The sequence below is a fragment of the Mus caroli genome, unplaced genomic scaffold (assembly GCF_978045245.1).
Source record: "Mus caroli unplaced genomic scaffold, Mus_caroli_1 scaffold_17, whole genome shotgun sequence".
NCBI classification, from domain to species: Eukaryota; Metazoa; Chordata; class Mammalia; order Rodentia; family Muridae; genus Mus; species Mus caroli.
In genome coordinates, this window is record NW_028227272.1 from 7,688,115 (window position 1) to 7,710,576 (window position 22,462).

Sequence of the window (22,462 nt, forward strand, 5' to 3'; positions counted from 1 at the left end):
TCATCTCTAAAAACTGAAATCATGCTTCAGGGAGTTCCACTAACAATCTCTCGGCACTGAAGCATGGGCTCAAATAAGGGTCCCCCAACTCCCTCAAAGAGGCCCCACAGAGACCAGGCTTTCAAAACTACACCAAACCTACATAGGCAGTCAATGAAATTACCTGTTCGTTTTTCTGTCAAAGAAAAACAGAACAAAAAGCCCAGTGGATGCAGAGGCACATGGCTAGGGCCCTGGGTGTCTGAGAGGCAAAGACTGAGAGGATCCCTTCGGAGTTCGAGGCTGGCCTGGCCAACAAGCTGGACTGAATGTGAAAAACTAAAACAGAACCAACTAAAAACACACCAGCAAATGGAGAAATGAAGGGTGTATCGTTATTACAAAAGTTATTCTAGAAATGTCTCCCTGCCAAGTAAATTTCATCTGTGTTTATGAACAAACGGAGTTCCCAGAAACTGTATGAGGAAGGAGACCCTTCATAGGCCAGGAGCTGAGACAGGAAGGAATGTGAGCCTTTTATTTAGTACTTGTGACCTTATCTGTATGTGTCTGGTGGGTGTGAGCAGCCCTTCTGTGCATTTGGGGGAAAACAAAACAAAACAAAACAAAAACCCCAACTCTATGAAATTAAAGTGATCCTGAGGCCCAAGAAGTCTGTAATTACAGAAGCAGTCTTTAAGGCAGGGTCTCTGTCGTTAGGGATGGGACTAGATCAAGCCAAACAGTGAAAAATAAGGCAAACCGTGGCTTCGGGGCTTGAGACTGGCACCAATGGCAAATCAGCAGAGGAGATGCAAATGGGGTAACAATCACAGTTAGTGGGGTAACATGAGCAGGCAGGAAACCCTTGAGACAACACCCAAGGTCCACGTCTTCGCATGTGCAGGGCACAACTCCAGCAGCAGTTTCTGGGCTTGGAGGCTTGTTACTCTTCCTACCTTTCCCACCCCCTAAAAGACATGAAGATGGAGCCCACGAAGAGATGACATCAAGCTCTTCTGGCTGGGCTGGGCAAGGGTCAGGTGACTTCTGGTAGCAATTGTCTACTACCTCCACAGTGGCGGACTGGCCAAGTCCTACAAGCGCTTGTAGGTGCCCAGGAGCGCTTTGCAGTTGGGGCAGTAGTGGTCCACATCCTGTAGGGCGTCTACGCAGAACGGGATGAAGCAGCAGCCAGCAACGCATCTGGGAGGAGAGACAAGGAACACGTCACCAGCTGTGGAAGGAGGCTGGGTGCACTTGCGCTGGAACCCCCGAAGGGCCTTTGATGGGCTGGAGCTGAAGACAGTCTAGAAGAATATGCCCCATGCATGCTTAAAGCCTAGAGTTCGGTCCTCTGTATCAGATGTGCAAGCCTGTAATTCCAGCAGGAATACAGGCAGGACAATCAGGAGTTCAAGGTCATTTCTGACTACCTAGGGCAGTTGAAGGCCAGCCTTAGATACATGAGACCCTGACTAAAAAAGGAAGGGGGAAGGTCTTTGCAAAAAAATAATTCTCTTGATACAGGACCACCCTGGAAACTCTAGATGGGTCCCGAAACCCAAAACCAGTATGCTACTGAGTAAAAAAGGACATGGAAAGGAGACATAGCCAGCCGTGGTGGTGCACACCTGCAATCCTGTCACTAGAAAGACTTTGATTCAAAGTCAGCCTGGGCTACACAGTTAAGACTTGAAAAGCAATAGAACACCAGCACTCAGGATGTAGCTCAGTGGGAGAGCACTTGCAGAGCATGTGGGAGAGCTGAACTGGATCCCTGGCATGAAAAAAGGCAAAACCAAACCCAAAAGGTAGGAGGAGCATTCTGGGACTGTGATGCAAAGCCCTGGGTCCACCCAGCACCACATAAACGATTCAGAGTGGTACAGGCTGTAATCCAACCACTAGAAAGGTAGAGGCAGGGGGATCGGTACAAGGACACCCTTGGGTACACTGTGACTTCAAGGCGAGCCTCTCTAAGAGGAGAAGGCTGAAGAGGAGGAGGAGGAAGAGGGGGAGAGGAAGTGGTAGTCATCATCATCTTAGATAAGGACTGGCAAACTGGTTCGCAAAGAAGTCACACAGGCCTCCCCGGGCAACAGTGTGTCCCAGGTCAGCCAGGGCTACACAAAAGAAACCTTGTCTTGAGGGGGAAGCAGGGAGGGACGCAGAGTTCACATGTTTGATGGCCCCATGGCCTGTGTTTGGCCTGTTCAGCCAACCTAGCTGCATAAACGTGAAAAATTCCAACAAATGAGCCGGCAGCATCCAGTCAAACTTAAACAGGAGTGGGCTGGGGTTAACTTGAGGACAAAGCTGTCTCCAGTGTTCTAGTGATGAGGAAATCAACTTCCGCAGATGACTCCTCTTACAGTCAGTCCAGTCAACTTCTGCACACAGGTAGGGCTTCCTACAGATATCATAAAACCCAAACCATGCATCATGGCACACATGTGGAGATGCGTCATGGCACACATGTGGAGGTCTGAGGACAATTTTGGGGAGTCTGGTCTTTCCTTCCACCGTGTGGGTTCTGGGGCACCGTGAGGCTTGGCGGCAAGCACACTTAGCTGCTGAGCTATCTGCTGGCCCTGCTTTGTGTTTTACTGAGACAAGGTCTCACTCTGTAACCCAGGCAGCCCTTAAGTTTCATTCTCCTGCCTTCACCTCCTCCTGTTGGTGCTTGGATTACAGGACACACCACTGTGCTCAGCCTTCAACATCCTCAACCAGGCTGAGGTACACAGATAGGAGCAAGCCTAGCACGTTGAGATCCTGAGTTCTGACCTCAGCAGCATAAAAACAGAAGGAAAAAAAGAAAAATCCGCCAGGTATCTGGGAATAGCTCTGTCAAACAAGACTCTGCCTAGCAAGCACAAGGCCCTGAGTTCAATTCCTTGAACTACATGGCAGAAAGAACTGTCCACTGAAAGTTGTCCTCGAACCTTGATTTGTGTGCCATGGCGTATGTCCATGTACACCCCCCCACACACACACACACAAGAAAATGAAAGAAAGAGAGGGAGGGAGGAAGGAGAAAAAGAAAGGGAAGTAATTTCTTAAATTATCTTGAAGGTATCGGGGAAGCAGGCATGATGGTATCAGCTTCTAATCCTGAGGTCGGGAGCTAGTCAGGGTCTATGGGGCTTACTATTCAGCCACCCTAACCTCTTTGGCATGTCTAAGAGCAGTAAGAGACCTTGTCTTAATACACAAGACAAACAGGAGGCTAACCCTCTACAGTCATGCATACACATTCCCACACTCATACACACGTTCCTACAATGCACAGGACAGCCCCTACCTTAGCTAAGTTCCCACTCTGAATACCAATCACCCCAGAGTGGGCACCCTCCAGAGGCTAAGGAGCAGTTCACTCACCCCAGCAGACACAGACTGCCACAGGAGAGCCAGGTGAGGGCTCCAGCATTGTAGGACAGCTGGGTCACGATCATCTTGCTGCAGGAAGGACAGCACATCTGGACAGGGCGATCATAGAAGGAGACAGGCTGCTGCACATAAACGGTCTGCACGGCAACTAAAGGCAGAAGACAGCACAGGTGACTCAGTGAGCAAGGAGTGGCTGATGTTCACACATGAGAGCTGGGGCCACAGCGGTTACCCCAGGGCCCAAGCTCATAGTGGTATCGCTCTTGTTAGCCCCAAAGCATAAATAGTCCAGTGGCTTCCAAGGATGAAAGGATAAGTAAGGTCTGTCCAGACAATTCTATCTCAGCCTTAAAGGGATGGAGATTCTGGCCCAGCAGAGCCAGCCACGCTGAGTGACATAAGCCAGTCACAGGAGGACAAGCACTGGGAGACTCCACAGATGCCTACAGGATCGCACGTCAGTCAGTGTCTGTGGGCAGATGCTGTTGCACTCTGGAAAGACAGAGAGTTCAGAAACTAGACAGTGGGGGTGGACAGTGTGTCTACCTAACACCTCCGAGCTGTACTTCAAGGTGATTAAAGAGGTAATAGGAAAGACATGGAGGTGGGAAGGAGACAGATAGGGAGAGAGAGAGAGGCAGAGGGGAATAATATGAATCTGATCAAGAATATATGAATAGACAGACAGACAGACAGATACACACACACATGAAATGTTCAAAGAATAAATTCAAGTATTATTTTTAAGTGAAATAATTAACTTTTTGTCCTTCATATTTTTGTGATTATGAGAGTCTCACCATAGCCCATGCTGCTTTTAAATCTGTGGTCCTCCTGCCTCAGAAGCTGACACTAGTTGATTTTATGTCGACTGTATCTGTGTATACGTAATGTTTAGAAAGGGGTGGGATAGAACAGGGCCTCACTATGTATGTAGCCCTGGCTAGCCTGGAACTTACCACATAGATAATGCTGACCTTGGATTTGTGGCAATCATCCTCCTGTGTCCCAAGTATCATGTATGTTTTTAAACAGAAAAGAAAGAAAAATGACAGAGAGAACAAACAGTGACGGATTTTTCATAATTTGCTGAGGGATTTTTTTTAAAGTTCATAGAGAAGAGAGAAAGACTTTCCTGTCCTCCTGGCAGGACCTGGTTCTCCTAGACCACCTGTCCTGGGAAAGCTGTTTTAGTTATGTCTCTGTCAAACTGACTCTCCTACACTGCTCGGTCCTTTGAATGCACTTATATGGCCTGGGTTCAGAGGACTGGGGCCACCCAGCATTAACTCCTAACACTGAGACTCTGCTTGCAAAAGGCAGGAAGATGCACACTTTGGCTGTGCATAAATTTGCAGCAAGGCTGGGCGTGGTGGCGCACGCCTTTAAATCCAGCACTTGGGAGGCAGAGGCAGGTGGATTTCTGAGTTCGAGGCCAGCCCGGTCTACAAAGTGAGTTCCAGGACAGCCAGGGATACAGAGAAACCCTGTCTTGAAAAACAAAAAAAACAAACAAACAAACAAAAAAAAATTGCAGTAAGTAATTTTTGTTTTGGTTTGGTTCAAGATCAAGTTATTTCTTGATCACAGGATGGTCTAATAGACTAGAGGGCTGGTGCCAAGGTTCAGTTGGCTGAGCGGTTGCCTAGTATGTGGCAACCCTCAGGACTTCATAAATTGGGCATGGTGAGACACGGCTACAATCCAAGCACTAGGGAATTAGAGGTAAGAAAGTCAGGAATCCAAAACGAGCCTGGTCTAAGAGCAACTACAGCAGCTACACAGCAATACCCTGTCTCAAAGAGTGAGTTGTTAGCTCACTCTCTACCCCAAGAAGTCAAAACTGAACACAACAACCACACTGGCTTCTTAGCAGATGGTGGCTCTGTGCTTCACACGAGGAAGTTAATTTTAACAGAATGACCACTGACTCAGAGAGCTGCTGCCAGACATCACAGATACAGGAACTGAGACATAAGAAAGGTGAGAGGGGGCTGGAGAGATTACTCAGCAATTAAGAGCACTGGCTGCTCTTCCCAGCACCCACATTCCCAGGGCTCACAACCCCTGTAAATCCAAGGTAAATTCTGTATCAGGTACGCAACATGGTACACATACATACATACATACATCATACACACATACATACATACACACACATATACATACATACACGCTAGCACCTACACACATACACACGTGCTAATGCACTTTATAAAAATATATATTTATATAAATATAGAGCACACACACACATTTTAAAACTAAACAGAACACTGTGGTTGACCTCCGGCCTCCACAGGTACACACACAAACACAAAGACGGAAGGACAGTGTAGGCAAGCTCTGCTGGCCCCTCAGACAGTTCTCATCAGTTTACAGTGCCAAATAGTGTACCCACACACTTGGCCACAGAGGACTCAAGGAAAAGGACTATGGAGAGGGCCCCCAAGGGTCCAGGAGAGATGCTGCCCCGAGGGCAGCGGCTTTGCATCGTCTTTTTTAATTTTTTTTCTTTTGTTCCCTTTTTTTTTTTTCTGAGACAGGGTTTCTCTGTATAGTCCTGGCTATCCTGGAACTCACTCTGTAGACCAGGCTGGCCTTGAACTCAGAAATTCACCTGCCTCTGCCTCCCAAGTGTTGGAATTAAAGACGTGTGCCACCACTGCCCGGCTGCATCATCTTCTTACTCAATGCTGTTTCTGTTTCTTACTCCTGTTCTCGTGGCAGTTGGCCACAGGACAGGATTTTTCTCTCCACCCTGTTTCTGACCTCCCAACCTCCCACTCCAAGTACTCAGGGGCAGGGGTGGTGGCGAGGGCAGAGGACCCAGCAGGCACCGGAGGATCCTAAACATATTTTTCCTGGGGTTTTTGTTGTTGTTCATTTATTTGATTACATTTTTATTAACGTCTGTGCATGTGTGTGTGTATGCACATGTACATGCATGTGGAGGTCAGAGGACAACTTTGAGGAGCCGATTCTTTCCACCATTTGAGTCCTGGGAAGCAAGCTCAGGTAGTCAGGCTTAGCAGCAAGCACTTTTACCCACTGAGCCATCCTGCTGGCCACTAAATGTGTCTTATAATAGGGAAATTGCAGTCCTCAACAATGGGATGTCTGAAACATCCTATGAGAAACTAGGGTGGGGTGGACATCAAGTGTCTGTCATTTGACTCTGACACCTCACTGCCATCCTCTCCCTCCTGGAGTCCACACGCTTGGTGACTAAGGAGCTGCAAGGACCTGGATAACAGACATACTTGCGTTGGCATTGGGGACAGGCACAGGCTGGGTGTAGTACGAAGGTGGATTCATTCCCTTCCCATCTGGGCCTGTAATGAGCCCTGTGGCTGGTCCCGGCATAGGTGCTGGGGGCGTTGGGTAGTAACTGTTGACACCCACTGTTTCTTCATAGGTTGGGGGTGCGGTGGGCACTATTGAAGGGCCCGCAGCTGCTTGGTAAGGTCCTGGAGCCGACATTTTACCTAAAACAAAAATAGAAGACACCCATAAGAAATTCTCTTGACCCAGAGAGTGGAGGAATGGCCCATGTCTGGATGGAGTACTGGGGAGGCAGAGGCAAACCAAGATCATCCTCAGCTATGGAACAAGTGTTGGAGACCAGCCCAGACTTCCTAAGACTGTCATAAACACCACCAAAGGGGGAAGGGGGGAGAAAGAAGGCAGCCACATTCCCTGCACCCATCCCCTACGGCCCAAGTTTTCAACCTCCAATCTGCCAAACAGAACAGTCAAGGAAATTATCACCTTCAAAAGGGACTTTCAAGTACAGGTAAGCTATTGCCGGGCGTGGTGGTGCACGCCTTTAATCCCAGCACTTGGGAGGCAGAGGCAAGCAGATTTCTGAGTTCGAGGCCAGCCTGGTGTACAGAGTGAGATCCAGGACAGCCAGGGCTACACAGAGAAACCCTGTCTCGAAAAACCAAAAAAAAAAAAAAAAAAAAAAAAAAAAAAAGGAAGCTATTGTGCCCCAAATAACCGGAACCTAGAGACCCAGGGGGAGGTACGGGCTGCATCAGAGGAGACTATCCCTTCAGCCCACACACTCGGAACCCAGCAGAACCCAGCGTTTCTTGTTTAATCAATGTGGTTTTCACTAACCTGCAGAAAGGACAGCAGTATTTACATGTCAACTATGGGCAGGGTGTGAGCAAAACCCGGCCTTAGATACCGGGAGAGAGAGCTCTAGAAGGAGTAGGAGAGGGTATTTTAAGATTGGCCATTTTCTTTCGTCACATAGGGCTGGCTGGTTACATGGGGTTTTTTTTCAATTTGTATTTACAAATTGAATATAAAAATCGAATACTAAAAATACAAAATTTCAATTTGTACAACTGATACTTGACCATTTATGTTTTTGTTTTGTTTTTACAAAGTAACTGTGTTCAGGGCACAATGCCCCACACTGTAATCTCAGCCCTGGAGTGGAAGAGACAAGTTCAAGGACAGCCTGACCTACATAACAAGATGCTCAATAAATCTGCCTCTTTTAAAATCTTTATTTTTAAGTAAGTGTGTGTGTGTGTGTGTGTGTGAAAGGGAGAGCCAGCGAGCAAGCGAGCGAGCGAGCGAGCGAGCGAGCGAGCGAGAGAGAGAGAGAGAGAGAGAGAGAGAGAGAACATGAAGTGCCAGAAGAGGTCATAGATGTCCTGGAGCTATAGTGACATGAGCCACTTGCCATGGATGATGGGACCCAATCTCAGGTTGTCCCTGGAGGAGAAATGTGTATTTTTGTAACCGCAGAACCACCGGCCCAGCCCTAGGCTGCCGTCCCTGTAAAGCAGACGGCCCACGCCACATGGGGCTCAGAATAACGTGTAACTACAGGTTTCTTCTGGCATCTGCAGGTAGAGCACACGTGTGTGATGCACACATTTATGAAGGCAAAACTCACATAGGCATGTTTTTAATCTTAACGAGAAGTATATCAGCTGGAGATGTGGCTCAGCTGAGAGCACTTGCCAGTGTGCATGAGGCCCTGGATTGATCCCAGCATATCAAAAACTGGATATGGTGGCAAATATTTGTAATGTCAACACTCGCAAGGTAGAGAGGCAGGCAGGAGGATCTGAAGTTTAGGGTCGTTGTTGGCCAGTTTGAGATACACAGCAAGAGCCTGTCTCTAAACAGTCCCAAAGTAAACCCCCAATCACATAATTTCTCATTTGCAAGGTGGAGTCCCAGGGCAGCTAGGGACACAGTGGCTTCCATGAAGGCTTAGAGTTTTTCTGCCCTTGGCAGAGCTGCTGCCTGCCTGGAACTTATATTCCGGGATCCAGGCTGTGCCCTGAATGGCTGATGTTCAGCAGTCATGCGGCACAGAGCTGGCTTTCGTGTGGCTATTTCCCAAGCAGGCACGACAGGCTCTGTGGCTTTAGAAGAGAGCTATATAAGCCTGTCCCAGGACACAGGCAGCCAGGACTGAGGGCAGTGGGCCATGGTACCGGGCCCAGGCAGTCCTAGTACCTCCATCCAGAGATCAGTCCTGTTCCGGAATGTGTGGGAAGCAAAGAGTGGGCCTCTACAGAGAGAAGGCCAGAGTCCTTCAAGGAAACTCCACTGGACCCCAAGGAGAGGAGTCCCTGGGGATTTAGACTAGCATTTCAAAGTGAATAAGAACATGGGGAGGGGGGCTAGGTAAATCAACATCAAGAAATGGCATGACAGCCAGCCAGAAAGGTGGCTCAGTGGGTAAAGGTGCTCCTGTCAGAACTAACCACCTGAACTCAGTCCTCCAGACCCACTTTGTAAAAACACATGACTTCCACAAAGCTGCTCTCCAGCCCCCCTCCCTCCATACGCACACTACAGCGTGCGACCCCCAGTGAATAAATAAATCCTTTAAAGTTAACATCCCACATCAGATAGGTTGTTACATAAAATAAAGCCTAGATTTTAAAAGCTTACAACACAACTGATGCAAGACAGCCCATCACTTACTTAAACACTGGCTCTATGTTCAAAGGTACTAGTTACATATAGAATTAACTCCGGCTCCACCAGGTGTCTTCTTCAAAACATAGCTATGGAAGAGCTTAAAGTGAGCTACCCACATGGCTCCCTTCCCAGCAGAAAAAATGAAGTCCCGACCACATGCAGAGGTGTCTGGAGAAGGCGCACCAAATTCTCCAGAATTAAAAACGGGGGTGGGGTGGGGTAGGGGGGTGAGTTCAGAAGATGACAGGAACATGCTGTGAAACCCACTTCAGAGCTAGACACACACACACACCAACAAAAGAATTAGACAGGACCCAAAAACAGTTTGAGGTGCACTGTGGGTTTCCTCTGACAGGAAAGGAAATGCAGAGAGACATTTGCTGCAGGCAGGCAAAGCTCACCCCCAAAACCAGCCTGGGAGATAGCCTGGGAGATAGCCTGCCCCATCCCCTCTGCTTCTAGCACTAACCCAGCTTGCAGAAACTCCTGACAAGAGGAGGAAGGCCACTACTGCTCGGCAGGAACGGAAATCATCCTGCCGCCATGAGAGAGGCAGATGTGAAGGACAAACCGTCCTTTCCTGTTCCCTGAACAGCCAGCCACACTTCATAGATTTACTATGAAAACTGAGGGCCCATGTGAAAATTACAAGATCAGAAAACTGGTGTGTTCAGGAATCCTGACATTGCACCTGGCAGGAGAGGGACAAGAAAAGGTGTTGTGAAATGGCCTAGAGGCACCAGCTGAGATGGCTTCATACAGCAGTCACCCTAGCACCTGCATTTAGGGGTTTGATTATCTTTTGGGGGGGGGGTTCGAGACAGGGTTTCTTTCTCTGTGTAGCCCTGGCTGTCCTGAAACTCACTCTGTAGACCAGGCTGGCCTTGAACTCAGAAATCCACCTGCCTCTGCCTCCCAAATGCTGGGATTAAAGGCATGCGCCACCACTGCCTGGCATCTTCTTTTTTTTAAAACTGTATTTATTTAATATAAAAGTGCTCTGCTGCACATATATCTGCCTGCCTGAAGCGGGCATCACATCCCTCCTGTGAGCCACCATATGGTTGCTGGGAATTGAACTCATGACCTCTGGAAGAGCAGCCAGTGCTCTTGGCCATTGAGCCATCTCACCAGCCCCAAGGTTTTGATTATCTTAAGAGAAAACTTCAGTATAGACCAGGCTGACCTAGAACACCTGACCTGCCACCTCCTCAGCTCCCCAGTGCTGGAATTACAGCTTTGTGCTGCCAGGCCTGGCTTTAATACCAGTTTCAAAAGAACTGACCGACTGGTTTGATCCTGCACCGTCCTGGCCCTGAGAGTAAGGCCCTACCTCCCATCCCAACACACACCTCACTAACTAAGCCATCTTCACCAGCTCTGACCGAATCTTCTGGAGCATGCAGATGAACAGTCTCTTCCAGGCTGTGGGCTCCAACAGACACAAACAAACATTTATAATTCTTAAGAGAGAGACAGAGACACAGACACGGAGATAGAGAAAGCAAGGGCCAGCAAAATGGCTCAGAGAGCTTCCACCCACATGGTAGGGAAAGAGAACTGACTCCTGCAAGCTGTCCTTTGACCTCTATACCAAAGCAAGCCATGACAAAATTAACTTTTTGTTTGTTTGTTTGTTTGAAGAAAGTCCGGCCTTGTAACATCTATTTGGTGGTCTTGGGCAGCTGAGTGGTCATACAAGTCAAGTCAGGTGATCCTGACAAAATCCAGTTGCCATAGTTTCTGGGAACTTTGTGGAGGAAATAAAGGAGTATGCAGCTGTCCCTTTCCTTCCTCCCCACTGTTTAACTTTGCCGTTAAGATCTTTCAATTGTTCATCCAGACTCATCTTACCCCAGCATTCACCAAGGGAACACAAGGAGCTATAAGTGGCTGTCCTTGCCATCTCAGAAAGACTCCTCTGGCCTTAGCTAGTTCCAAACCTAGACCTCGGCATCCTTGCAAAAACTGATCAGGACCTGACAGTCTCAAATCTTTTGTTTGTTGGTTGGTTGGTTGGTTTAAAGAAGGGCCTCACTATGTTGCACTGGCTGGCCTGAAACTCACATAGCCCCCTGTCAAATGATGAGCTAATGGGGTGTCACCACCTAACTCCAAAGAGTGTGTCACCACCTAACTCCAAGCCTTTAAAAAAAAAAAGAAGTATTTATTTTATGTATGTGAGTACATTATCGCTGTCTTCAAACACACCATAAGATGGCATCAGATCTTATTACAGATGGTTGTGAGCCACCATGTGGATGCTGGGAATTGAACTCAGGACCTCTGGAAAAGCAGACGGTGCTCTTAATCACTGAGCCATCTCTCCAGCCCCCCAAGCCTATTTTTTAAAGGTGGGAAATGGAGCACAGAGGCTTGGGGGGTTTGCAAGACCAGCTACCGAGATACTCCAAGTCCTGCTGTTTTCGTGACTTTGGAGAGCAGAGTGACCTTTTCACAGGGCTCACCGAAGACCATCAGAAAACACAGATTTACAGTATGATTCAAAACAACAGTAAAATTGTAATTATGACATAGCAACAAAAATAATTTCCTGATTGAGGTGTCACCATGACATGAGGCTGTAACATTAGGAAGCTTGGTACAGTGTCCCTGCTGGGGCTGCCTTGAATAAGTTTTGCATGTTTGAACCCAGGCTCTGTGTTAGCTTGCTGTGGAAGGTTCTGTGGGTTAGGCAACCAACTGCAGACAAGCAAGAACAGAACTAGAGTGTGGACCAGCTGTGAGGATAACTCTGGCCTATACCAATCTAGCACTCAGAATCCCAGACCCCCTGCAGCAGGGCCTCAATGATCTGCTTTAGGGAAGATGACAACTTCAGTGATACACAGGACAGGATGGGACACACAGAGTGACAGCCATTTGTGGCCTGCAGGACGATGTCTGGGAGACACAGGCTCTACCCGAGCCTGCTACAGAGTAGGGTCTCTCAGGCTTGTTTTCATTAACACAGCTCCATCCATCTCAGGCAGAATAATTAAATTATGTTTAATTCAATTCATTAATTGAAATTTAACTTAATTTCTGCCTAACAAGACAAACTACAATTAAGAACTGAGATTTTGCTGGGCAGAGGTGAGTTTGAGGGCCACACACTATTGCAACAGTTAAGACTTTGTTTTCACAGGGTCACCCTTTGTCACTCCCCTAGCGTGCTCAAGGCCAGCATGTCCCTTAGCCAGAGAGGGTTCTTGTCACAGATGGAACCCTCCCAATACAAAGTTAACCATTCACTGATGGAATCTGGCCCAGTCCCTTCCCGCCAAGGCCAGGCCTTCCCAGGACAGTTTACAGCCCACTTGTGGTAACAGATACTGCAGAGCATTCCCGTCCACTGCTCTGGGGACAAGCACAACTGAGCTGGCTGGCGTCTGCTTTCACCCTGTCACTCGGTCAATCTGTCACAGCCAGGTCCTCCAGACCTACGTTTTGGGTGTCTACCACTAAAAATACTGTGTGCTCAGCCCGAGAAGCAAGAAGGGGTGCCAGGTGGCACTGGACACTGCTGTTTATTTTGTGTGTGTGCACATCTGTTCGTACCTGCAGGTGCCTGTGCCCATGAGTTAGGTGTTGTCAGGTGTCTTCCTTAGCCAGTCTCCCAGTGCCGTACATTACCGGCATGCCTGGCTTTTATATAGACTCTGGGGATCCAAACTTAAGCCCTCATTTTCATGCAGCAAGCACTTTGCTAACTGATCCTTGCTAGGCATTTACTTTGGACATTAATATTCTGCCTTCACCAAATCTATTACAGTACTCATCTCTCACAGACCCACCACACGCCTGGATTCACAAATACACTAAGATGGGGTTTTGGTTTGGGCAGTGATGGCGCATGCCTTTAATCCTAGCACTAGGAGGAAGAGGCAGGTGGATCTCTGAGTTCAAAGCCATCCTGGTCTACAGAGTGCATTCTAGGACACCAGGTCTCAACAACAAGAAACCTAAAAAATAAATTGAGGTGGGGGTCGGGGGACAGTACTTGGGCTGTGACTGCTAAGGCCCTGGTTTCCACCTCTAGCCTCTTACATTACTTAGTAGACTAATTTGCTCTTTACGTGACTCACCGAGACAGGAACATTATGATCATGGTCATTCCAATTCACACCTGAACAAATGGGCCCAGAGAGGCTGAGCTGCTCATCACAAGTCAGAGGTGAGAGGCTGAGGCCTGAACCACATCCATGGACTCCAGAGCTCTTCACACCTCACCACAGCTCCTCCAGCCGAGAGCAGCAGCAGCAGCAGCAGCAGCAGCAGCAAATCAAACTCACAAGAAAATAAGCGTAGGCAGTAACCCCAAGTTTGACTGGCAAGGGACCACTGCTTTCTCTGACACTCTAACACATAACACTTATTCTTATAAAGAACGTTTTTTGTATGGTAAATTAAGACTTCCACACACTCGGGCTGGAGAGATGGCTCAGCAGTTAAGAACAACAGCTGCTCTTTCAGAGGTCCTGAGTTCAATTCCCAGCAACCACATGGAGGCTCACAATCATCTGTAATGGGATCTGATGCCCTCTTCTGATGTGTCTGAAGACAGCTACAGTGTACTCATATACATAAAATAAATAAATATTAAAAAAAAGACTTCCACACCCTCATACATGATATAAAAATTCCTTGACAAGTATAGATTTCAACTATTTTTTTTTTTTTTTTTTTTTTTTTTGGTTTTTTCGAGACAGGGTTTCTCTGTGTAGCCCTGGCTGTCCTGGAACTCACTTTGTAGACCAGGCTGGCCTCGAACTCAGAAATCCGCCTGCCTCTGCCTCCCGAGTGCTGGGATTAAAGGTGTGCGCCACCACGCCCGGCTTTCAACTATTTTATTACCAAGCACTTTTAATCAAAAATTATCTGCCCCTTCCAAAACAGGGTTCCATATTGGCTGGCGGTGGGGAGATGCAAACTTCATAGGGGCTGTCACCTCTCCACCTGCTTCAGAGATGAAAAGATAAAGGATCTGGGGCCCCTCATCTCCTAAGGAGAAAACATAGGTAGGTAATGCTGCTAAAGAGGAAAACACCCCAAAATCCTGGAAAGAAGCCGCACTATCGACCCAGTGATCTTTAGATCTTTTAAGATCAGCGAATGTCAGGTTATAGACACCCCGTGTTCAGTCAGATTTATGCCTAAGGAATTGTTCCAACAACTCAAGAATTCCCTGAGAGTCCATGAGAGTCAGTTATTCCCACAAACACTGTCTTTTTCTGGGCCTGGGCCCACAGCAGGCCTTCGTTCCATGTGGATTGAAGCAGCCTGGCTGGCCTCATAGAGTTCAGCCTGAGCCCCAGTTTATAGCTAAAGAGAAGGCTGCCAAAGGCCAAGAGGCCACCAGGTCACCAGGCTCCCAGCCACAGCTTGTAATGATCCTAAAAATTATTCTGCTCTAGAGAGTCCAGACACAAAAGGCTTCCCTCCAGTCCTATTGATGCCAAATGCCCAGACAGGAAAGTCCGCAGACATGGAAAGCACAGTCCCTGACTGTGGCCAGGGACTGGATGATGGCACAGGAGGGAGGTGGGGGCTCTGAGACAGAGGTGACAGTTACACAACACTGAGAAGCTATGAAGAGCTGCCTGCTGTTGGCTTTAAATAGTTAACTCTTCGAGGCATGCTAGGACATGCCTGTAACCTCTCACTCAGACAGTAGAGACAAGAGGATCAAAAATTCAAAGCTAGGTTGGACTACACAGTGAGTCTCTGTTGCAAAAACACTAAGGAGCTGTTATACAGATGGCTCTGTTGGTCTGTAAGTTCCTTTCCACATAACCATGAGGCCCTGAGTTCTGATCCCCAGCACCCACATAAAAATGCAGGCGTGGGGCCAGGCACCTGGAAGCCCAGCACTGAGCAGCTGGAGAAAGGGGCAACCCCAGAGGGCCACAGCCAGCCATTCTAGTCAGCTGGCAGCTCTGAATTCTATGAAAGCCCCTGCGCCTCACCAGGCAGAGTGGAGATAAACGATACCCAGCATCAGCACAATGAGGTCTCATCTTAGAAAACTTATTTCTATATGGCACCGATGAGCCAGAGAAGCACAAGGCCACGCCCCCTTGAGGAGCAGCACCCAGTCTTACTTGCTGACTGTCTTGGAGAGGCCCCACACCCAAACTTTTAGGGGTGTTTTACTTTCTTCTGAGCACACTCATCAAAGTATCTTTACTAAACTCTCCAACCCCGCGGGGAGGGGCACAGAGACATTGTCAGAACTTTCTACATACAATTTCATATTCAAGCTTGCAAAATGGCCCTCAGCCCTTCCAAGGACCTTAGACCTGAAACCAGCCAGTGAGCACCCACACCACACCCTAACTACAATGACCAATGTCCCTCCCTGGCCCCATGCTCTTGTCTCATCTCTGTCACCACTGCAAAGATCTGCACTGGCAGTCTTGTTTACATGTCCCCAAGCAGGCTTTGTCTCTGTAGGCCTCCCTCTGACAGCTGCCAGCGTCCACCTGAGACAACTGCACAGGGCACACAGGACAGGTAGGAGCCCTGCCTCAGCTGCCAGCGTCCTAGCTCTTCACTGTAGCTGTCCAGGGCACCTTCCCATTACCTGTCTTCCTGACTACCTGTGGGTTCTGTAAGAGCAAGAATGGAAATGTGTTAATAGCACCTTAGAAACTATAAGCACGGCCAAAACGTCACAGTGACTCATAGGTGAGCCACTACTCCACCCTGCCTAAGACAGAAAAGGCTTCCCTGAATCAGGAACACTTTGGGTACAAAATCCAGGAAAGTCCCAAGCAATGTAGAACAAGATAGTCCCAGTGGTACTGAGAAAACACTTGCAGAGAACAGTACCGACGTTTAAATGCCACACAAGACCCATCTCGAGATCTGGGAGGATAGAGTTAGGTGTAGTTGATGTAGGCCTGTAATTCCTGATGAGGCTGGGCTGGAGGGTCAAGGCCAGGCTGGGCTATATAGACCCTCTCAAAAAGGGGGTGCATTAGGGAGATAGGTCAGTTGGTGATATGTTTGTCTTAAAAACACAAAGACCTGAGTCTGACCCCCAAAACCCATGTTTTAAAAATATCTAGGCATAATACTTCATAGCTATGAGGTAGAGACAGGCAACTCTCTGGGGCTCACTTGGCAGTAATCTTTGCCTACTGGGTGACCTCTGGGTCAGTAAGGTGGGACTCCCAAGAAACTACAATCAAGGCTGACGTCTGTCCTCCTCACACAGACGCAATGGGTCATCTGGAAACAAAAGCTCTGACTTAGAATCTAAGGAGAGGAAGTGGCCAGTCTGTCAGTCAGGGGAAATCGCTGACGTAATGACAAGTGTTCACGCAGCACCTCACACTTCCATTCAGATGTGAGGTTCTAATGAGAGCTGGGCAGAGTGGCTGGCCACTTTCCGGACAGAGACTGCAGCCAGCCCTTTGCTACCTCCAGATTCCTACTGGTGAAATATGGCTCTGCAGGGTGCCCTGGAATGTCCAGGCCGGAGGTCAAGCAAGCCACGGTGTGGGTGGACAGACACTGACAGGGAAATGCGGAGGCGGTGGCAGAGCATGTTGAAACCAGAGAGAGGAAAACAGAACGCCAGTTTAGCAGGCTCACAGCCTGCTCATTCTGTAATCGCTGGTGAATGCTCATGGTGACCCAAGTCCCCAGGGTGGCAAAAGGGGCTTCTTTCCAGGTTTTGTATCCACCCATCCCTGGGTCTGGGGAAGGATAAGGACAAGATTAAGGGGGTGCATTAGGGAGACAGGGGTAAGGACAAGGGTGTAGGGGAGGAGGGGGAAAGACCCCATCCTTCCTCTCTGTCATGAGGGTCAAAGGGACAAAGACAAGTTGAAAGGAACTAGAGGGCAGACGGGGACTCCTGGACCTCCAGATGTCCTGTAGGCTAAAGGCTTTCAACATGCCCCGGGAGCACCAGAACAACCAACCAGCTCTGAGTCCCACAGGGAGATCCATTCAACAGTGGACTCCTGCGTGGGCCCCTCCTGACACCTCCCTACATGGCTCACAAAGACCTGCCATTCTGAACTGATTCTGCCTCTTCCTGGGGCATGAGTAAATTCTGCAACCTTAATTTGTTTTACCCCAAGATGCTACAGGTCAGCGACTCCTACACGCAGTGTTCGGAGCTGTGTGTCATCATAAGAGCCTTTCTGAAAGGAAGACAAAGTCAGAGGCTACACTAACCCTGGAAAATATAGAGGAAGAAGCCACAGGCCAAGGTAGAGCCCCTCTCCCATGTCCAAATGACCCCTACCAGAACAAAGCCAAGATGGCACCTTAACATTGGCCCAAGGACCCACCTGAGGATGTGTCTCGTTCTCTGCCATCCCTTATTGTATGTTCTTTTATTGTTGTTTTTAGGCAGGGCTGAGGATAGCCATAGACTTCTGACCCTCCTGGCTTTTCACCTCCCTAGTACTAGAATTCCAGGCCTGTGGCACCATTGCTGGATTATGTTGTGCTGGGACTGAACAGGTCTTTGTGCCTGCTAGGCAAACACTCTTCCAACTGAGCTATACTCTCAGTCCCTCTGACTCCATTTTAAGCTGTGAGTTGGCTCTCCTCTGTGTAATTGAGGCCTGTAAGCTCCCAGAGGGCTTCTGGTGTGACAGCCCCTGTCTTCCAGGCAGCTTTCTGCCCAGGCCTCACAGGGGCCTCACCTCTTCTCTATCACAGTGAAGTCTACTCTTTGGTCCTACCACCTCTCTCTCTCACACACACAGGTGCACCCTCTCTCACAGGTGGACCCTCTCTCACAGGTGCACCCTCTCTCACAGGTGCTCCCTCTCTCACAGGTGCTCCCTCTCTCACAGGTGCTCCCTCTCTCACAGGTGCATCCTCTCTCACAGGTGCTCCCTCTCTCACAGATGCACCCTCTCTCACAGGTGGACCCTCACAGGTGTGCCCTCTCTCACAGGTGCGCCCTCTCTCACAGGTGCATCCTCTCTCACAGATGCTCCCTCTCTCACAGGTGCTCCCTCTTTCACAGATGCTCCCTCTCTCACAGGTGGACCCTCACAGGTGCTCCCTCTCTCACAGGTGCTCCCTCTCTCACAGGTGCTCCCTCTCTCACAGGTGCTCCCTCTCTCACAGGTGCATCCTCTCTCACAGGTGGACCCTCACAGGTGCTCCCTCTCTCACAGGTGCTCCCTCTCTCACAGGTGCTCCCTCTCTCACAGGTGCTCCCTCTCTCACAGGTGGACCCTCACAGGTGCTCCCTCTCTCACAGGTGCTCCCTCTCTCACAGGTGCTCCCTCTCTCACAGGTGCACCCTCTCTCACAGGTGCACCCTTTCTCACAGGTGCTCCCTCTCTCACAGGTGCGCCCTTTCTTACAGGTGGACCCTCACAGGTGCTCCCTCTCTCACAGGTGCTCCCTCTCTCACAGGTGCGCCTCTCTCACAGGTGCACCTCTCTCACAGGTGCGCCTCTCTCACAGGTGCTCCCTCTCTCACAGATGCACCCTCTCTCACAGGTGCTCCCTCTCTCACAGGTGCTCCCTCTCTCACAGGTGCGCCTCTCTCACAGGTGCTCCCTCTCTCACAGGTGCGCCTCTCTCACAGGTGCGCCTCTCTCACAGGTGCGCCTCTCTCACAGGTGCGCCTCTCTCACAGGTGCGCCCTCTCTCACAGGTGCGCCCTCTCTCACAGGTGCACCCTCTCTCACAGGTGGACCCTCACAGGTGCTCCCTCTCTCACAGGTGCGCCCTCTCTCACAGGTGCGCCTCTCTCACAGGTGCGCCCTCTCTCACAGGTGTTCCCTCTCTCACAGGTGCGCCCTCTCTCACAGGTGGACCCTCACAGGTGCTCCCTCTCTCACAGGTGCGCCCTCTCTCACAGGTGCGCCTCTCTCACAGGTGCTCCCTCTCTTACAGGTGGACCCTCACAGGTGCGCCTCTCTCACAGGTGCTCCCTCTCTCACAGGTGCGCCCTCTCTCACAGGTGCGCCCTCTCTCACAGGTGCTCCCTCTCTCACAGGAGCGCCTCTCTCACAGGTGCGCCCTCTCTCACAGGTGCTCCCTCTCTCACAGGTGCGCCCTCTCTCACAGGTGCTCCCTCTCTCACAGGTGCTCCCTCTCTCACAGGTGCACCCTCTCTCACTGGTACACTTTCTGTACAAGGCCTCTTCCTTCCCTGGCTACAGCCCCTTCCTAATTTCTGCTTTCTTCAGGTTCTGAGCTCAGGCTTGGGGACCACATTTTCCTGGCAAGATAATGCCACGCTGACTTGTGGTTTCTTTCCACAGTGGGTCACCAACAACTCAGGGTTCCCTCACTCCTCAACTCAAACCCTACAAACAGAGCACAGGCCTTCCCCCGGCCATGCCCTGTACGTCTTCCCATTCTAGGTAGGCCTCACCCTCTCAAAACAGGGAAGCTCCATGAGCCCACTACCATGAAGAGAATGAACGCCATAGCTCTCCACACTCCAGCAGATGAAAACCTGCCATGTGGAACACAGCGCATCTCAGAGTGGTGGAGTCCAAATTGCTGCAAATGATCCAGAGAAAAAAAAATCTGCAACAAACAGCAAGCGAGATAGCACAACTAACCATAACGTGGGACCCTGGACAGGACAGAAGAACTGGTGGCATCCAAACGAGACGTGCAGTTTGGCTGAGGAGTGGCATGCCCATGCCTAGCCCTCAGTAGTGTGATGCCCCTCATGAGGAGTCACAGCAGGCTGCACTGAGGGCCGTCAGTCCGACTTGTCCTCAAACAGAGCATGTTGAAAACCTGACCCCCTAACACTGTGGTTTTGGGAAGTGGGGACTAAAGAACAGATCGAAAAATAAAACAAAACAAAACCAAAAAAAAAAAAAAAACAAAAAAACCAGATCATCAATGTATCTAGTGACAAGGGTCGATATAAAAGGCAGGTTAGTGGCCTTCCTCCTCCCTCTGCCACGTGACTTGGTTCTCCCCCATACCGTTTGCTAATGTGCTTCCAGCTTTTATAACTGAAAACTAATTAGTTTCTGTTGATTATCATAAGTTTACCCAGTTCCAGGAGGAAGATGGGGGTCAATGGGTGGAGTTCTTGCTTAACACACATGAAGCCATAGGTCTGACCTAAGTAAGCACCTAAGTAAGGGGGGAGGGAGGCAGGGGGATGGCAGGTTCAAGGTCATTGTTCTTATCTATATAGGGAGGCCAAGGTCAGCCAGAGATTCACAATGAGATTGTTTTTATGAATTTATGTATTGGTTTATTTTGAGACAGGGTTTCTTCTGTGATGTCCTAGAACTTGCTCTGCAGACCAAGTTGGCCTCAAACTCAGAGTTCTGCCTGCCTCTGCCTTGAGTGCTGGGATTAAAGGTGTGCCACCACTGCCCACTTCTATAAGTCAAGCATGGTGGTACGTCTTTAACACCAGTACTCAGAGACAGAGGCTGGTGGATCTCTACATTTGAGGCCAGCCCAGTCTACATAGTGTGTTCCAGGACAGCCATAGCTGCATAACAGAGAGACCCTGTCTCGATAACAATAAACAAAGCAGGCGAGAGCTGGACTCAGCTGGCGGAATGCTTGGCCGGCAATGCACAGCTCCGAGCTGGACTGTTTCAATTACAGAAACGTCATGCATCCTCTTACTGTAGTAAACACAGGATGGGACCCGGGAGGCAGGTGCTGCCCTGATGGACAGCTGGAATGTACACGTCTTTGGAACTGAATAACAGCTGGAGGGGGAGAGGCCAGCAGCAGTCAAGACAGGAGAGGAAAAGGACTTTAGGGGCACCTCCAAAAGTGAGAAGGGACCCTGAGCTCACCATAGTCGCAGCAGAGTGTCAGGCTAGGGCCTTCTTTCTGGCTGAGAGCTCAGGAAAAACTGAAGTAGTAAAAGCACAGGCATGTCCCAAGGTTCTGTGGGAGGCGAGTGTAAGATCCACAGTTAGCAGAAGAAATTCTTAAAGATGGTAAAGTCCTATGTGGTTGCTTCTAACCACAGCTAGCAAAACAAAGAGAGAAATGACTTAATGGAATTCATAAGTAAAACGGAAGCAGAAAGACAGTTGGCAACTACTCAGCCTGGCCACATAAGGCAATGTAGGGCATCCCTGGAGGAAAGCATGGGTGTGGCCAGGTGACTGCCTGCTGGACACACTGGCTTGGAAAGGGGTCTGTGGACAATGGCAAGCGTGTTGGAGATCTCCCGGGAAAGCTGAGACCTCAAAGCCTGGCTTACAGAGGAGCCTAAAAGCCTCAAGACTACCCCCGCCCTCTAATGAGGAACCTCTCCAATGTAGCAGGTGCTGGAGCAGATACAGTGAGGGGTAGGGTAGCACACAGCCTTTTCCACATGTGCCTCAGAGAGACCTGTATCTAGGGAACCATGGTACTACCCAGCAGAGACATGGCAGAGGTGACACTGGGGACACTAGGGTGATAGCTGGTGAAGGAGCCATAGGGTGAAGTCACCAAACAGTGACCAGGAGATATATATATATATATAAGAGAACTCGGCTGGGGGAGTGGAGGCATGGCTGCCGAGACCTCAGGCGGTGGTACATGGAAGGAGAGAATATTCTGCCAGGTATGGCAGTGCTTGCCTGTAATCTTAGCGTTTAAGAAGCAGGCAGGAGGGCCAGGAGTTCAAGGCCTTTCTGGACTTCACAAGACCCTGTCTAAAAACAGAGAAAGGGCTGGGCAGTGGTGGCGCACGCCTTTAATCCCAGCACTTGGGAGGCAGAGGCAGGTGGATTTCTGAGTTCGAGGCCAGCCTGGTCTACAGAGTGAGCTCCAGGACAGCCAGGGCTACACAGAGAAACCCTGTCTCAAAGAAAAAAAAAAGAAGGAATTCTATTACCATAGTGAGATGCGCTAAGGTACACAGGAACTTTCTAGGCTAATTTTGCATCTTTTCTGTAAATCTGAGGCTACAGTGAATGTTTACTTACGGTTGGAGAGAGAGATCCACAGGTAAAGTGGTCACCTTATAACTATGGGAACTTAAGTTTCAATCTCTGGGGGACGGGGGGGGGGGGGAGCAAGCATAGTGTGGCATTATTCATTTGTAATTACAGAGCTAGAGGTGGGGGTGGGGTGGGATGGGGGACAGAGATAGGCGGATTCCTGGAGTTCACTGGACAGTTTAGTTAGCCAGATCATTAGCTACAGGTTC

At 49.4% G+C, this 22,462-nt stretch overlaps 1 protein-coding gene across 2 annotated transcripts in view; it reads right to left on the reverse strand.

The window, feature by feature from the left end:
- Positions 1 to 491: 491 nt before the first annotated feature.
- Positions 492 to 22,462, reverse strand: part of Litaf (lipopolysaccharide induced TNF factor) — a 34,469-nt gene continuing 12,498 nt past the window's right edge. Inside the window, exons 2-5 of one of the 2 annotated variants that reach the window (XM_085832131.1) lie at positions 21,111 to 21,204; positions 6,636 to 6,860; positions 3,364 to 3,520; positions 492 to 1,185 (exon numbers count right to left, since the gene is read on the reverse strand). In XM_085832131.1, the coding sequence (XP_085688257.1) occupies positions 1,077 to 1,185; positions 3,364 to 3,520; positions 6,636 to 6,855 (486 nt within the window). In that variant the 5' untranslated portion in view covers positions 6,856 to 6,860; positions 21,111 to 21,204 and the 3' untranslated portion in view covers positions 492 to 1,076. The remainder of the gene's footprint in view (positions 1,186 to 3,363; positions 3,521 to 6,635; positions 6,861 to 21,110; positions 21,205 to 22,462) is intronic. The other variant, XM_021184762.3, reaches the window with a different exon arrangement.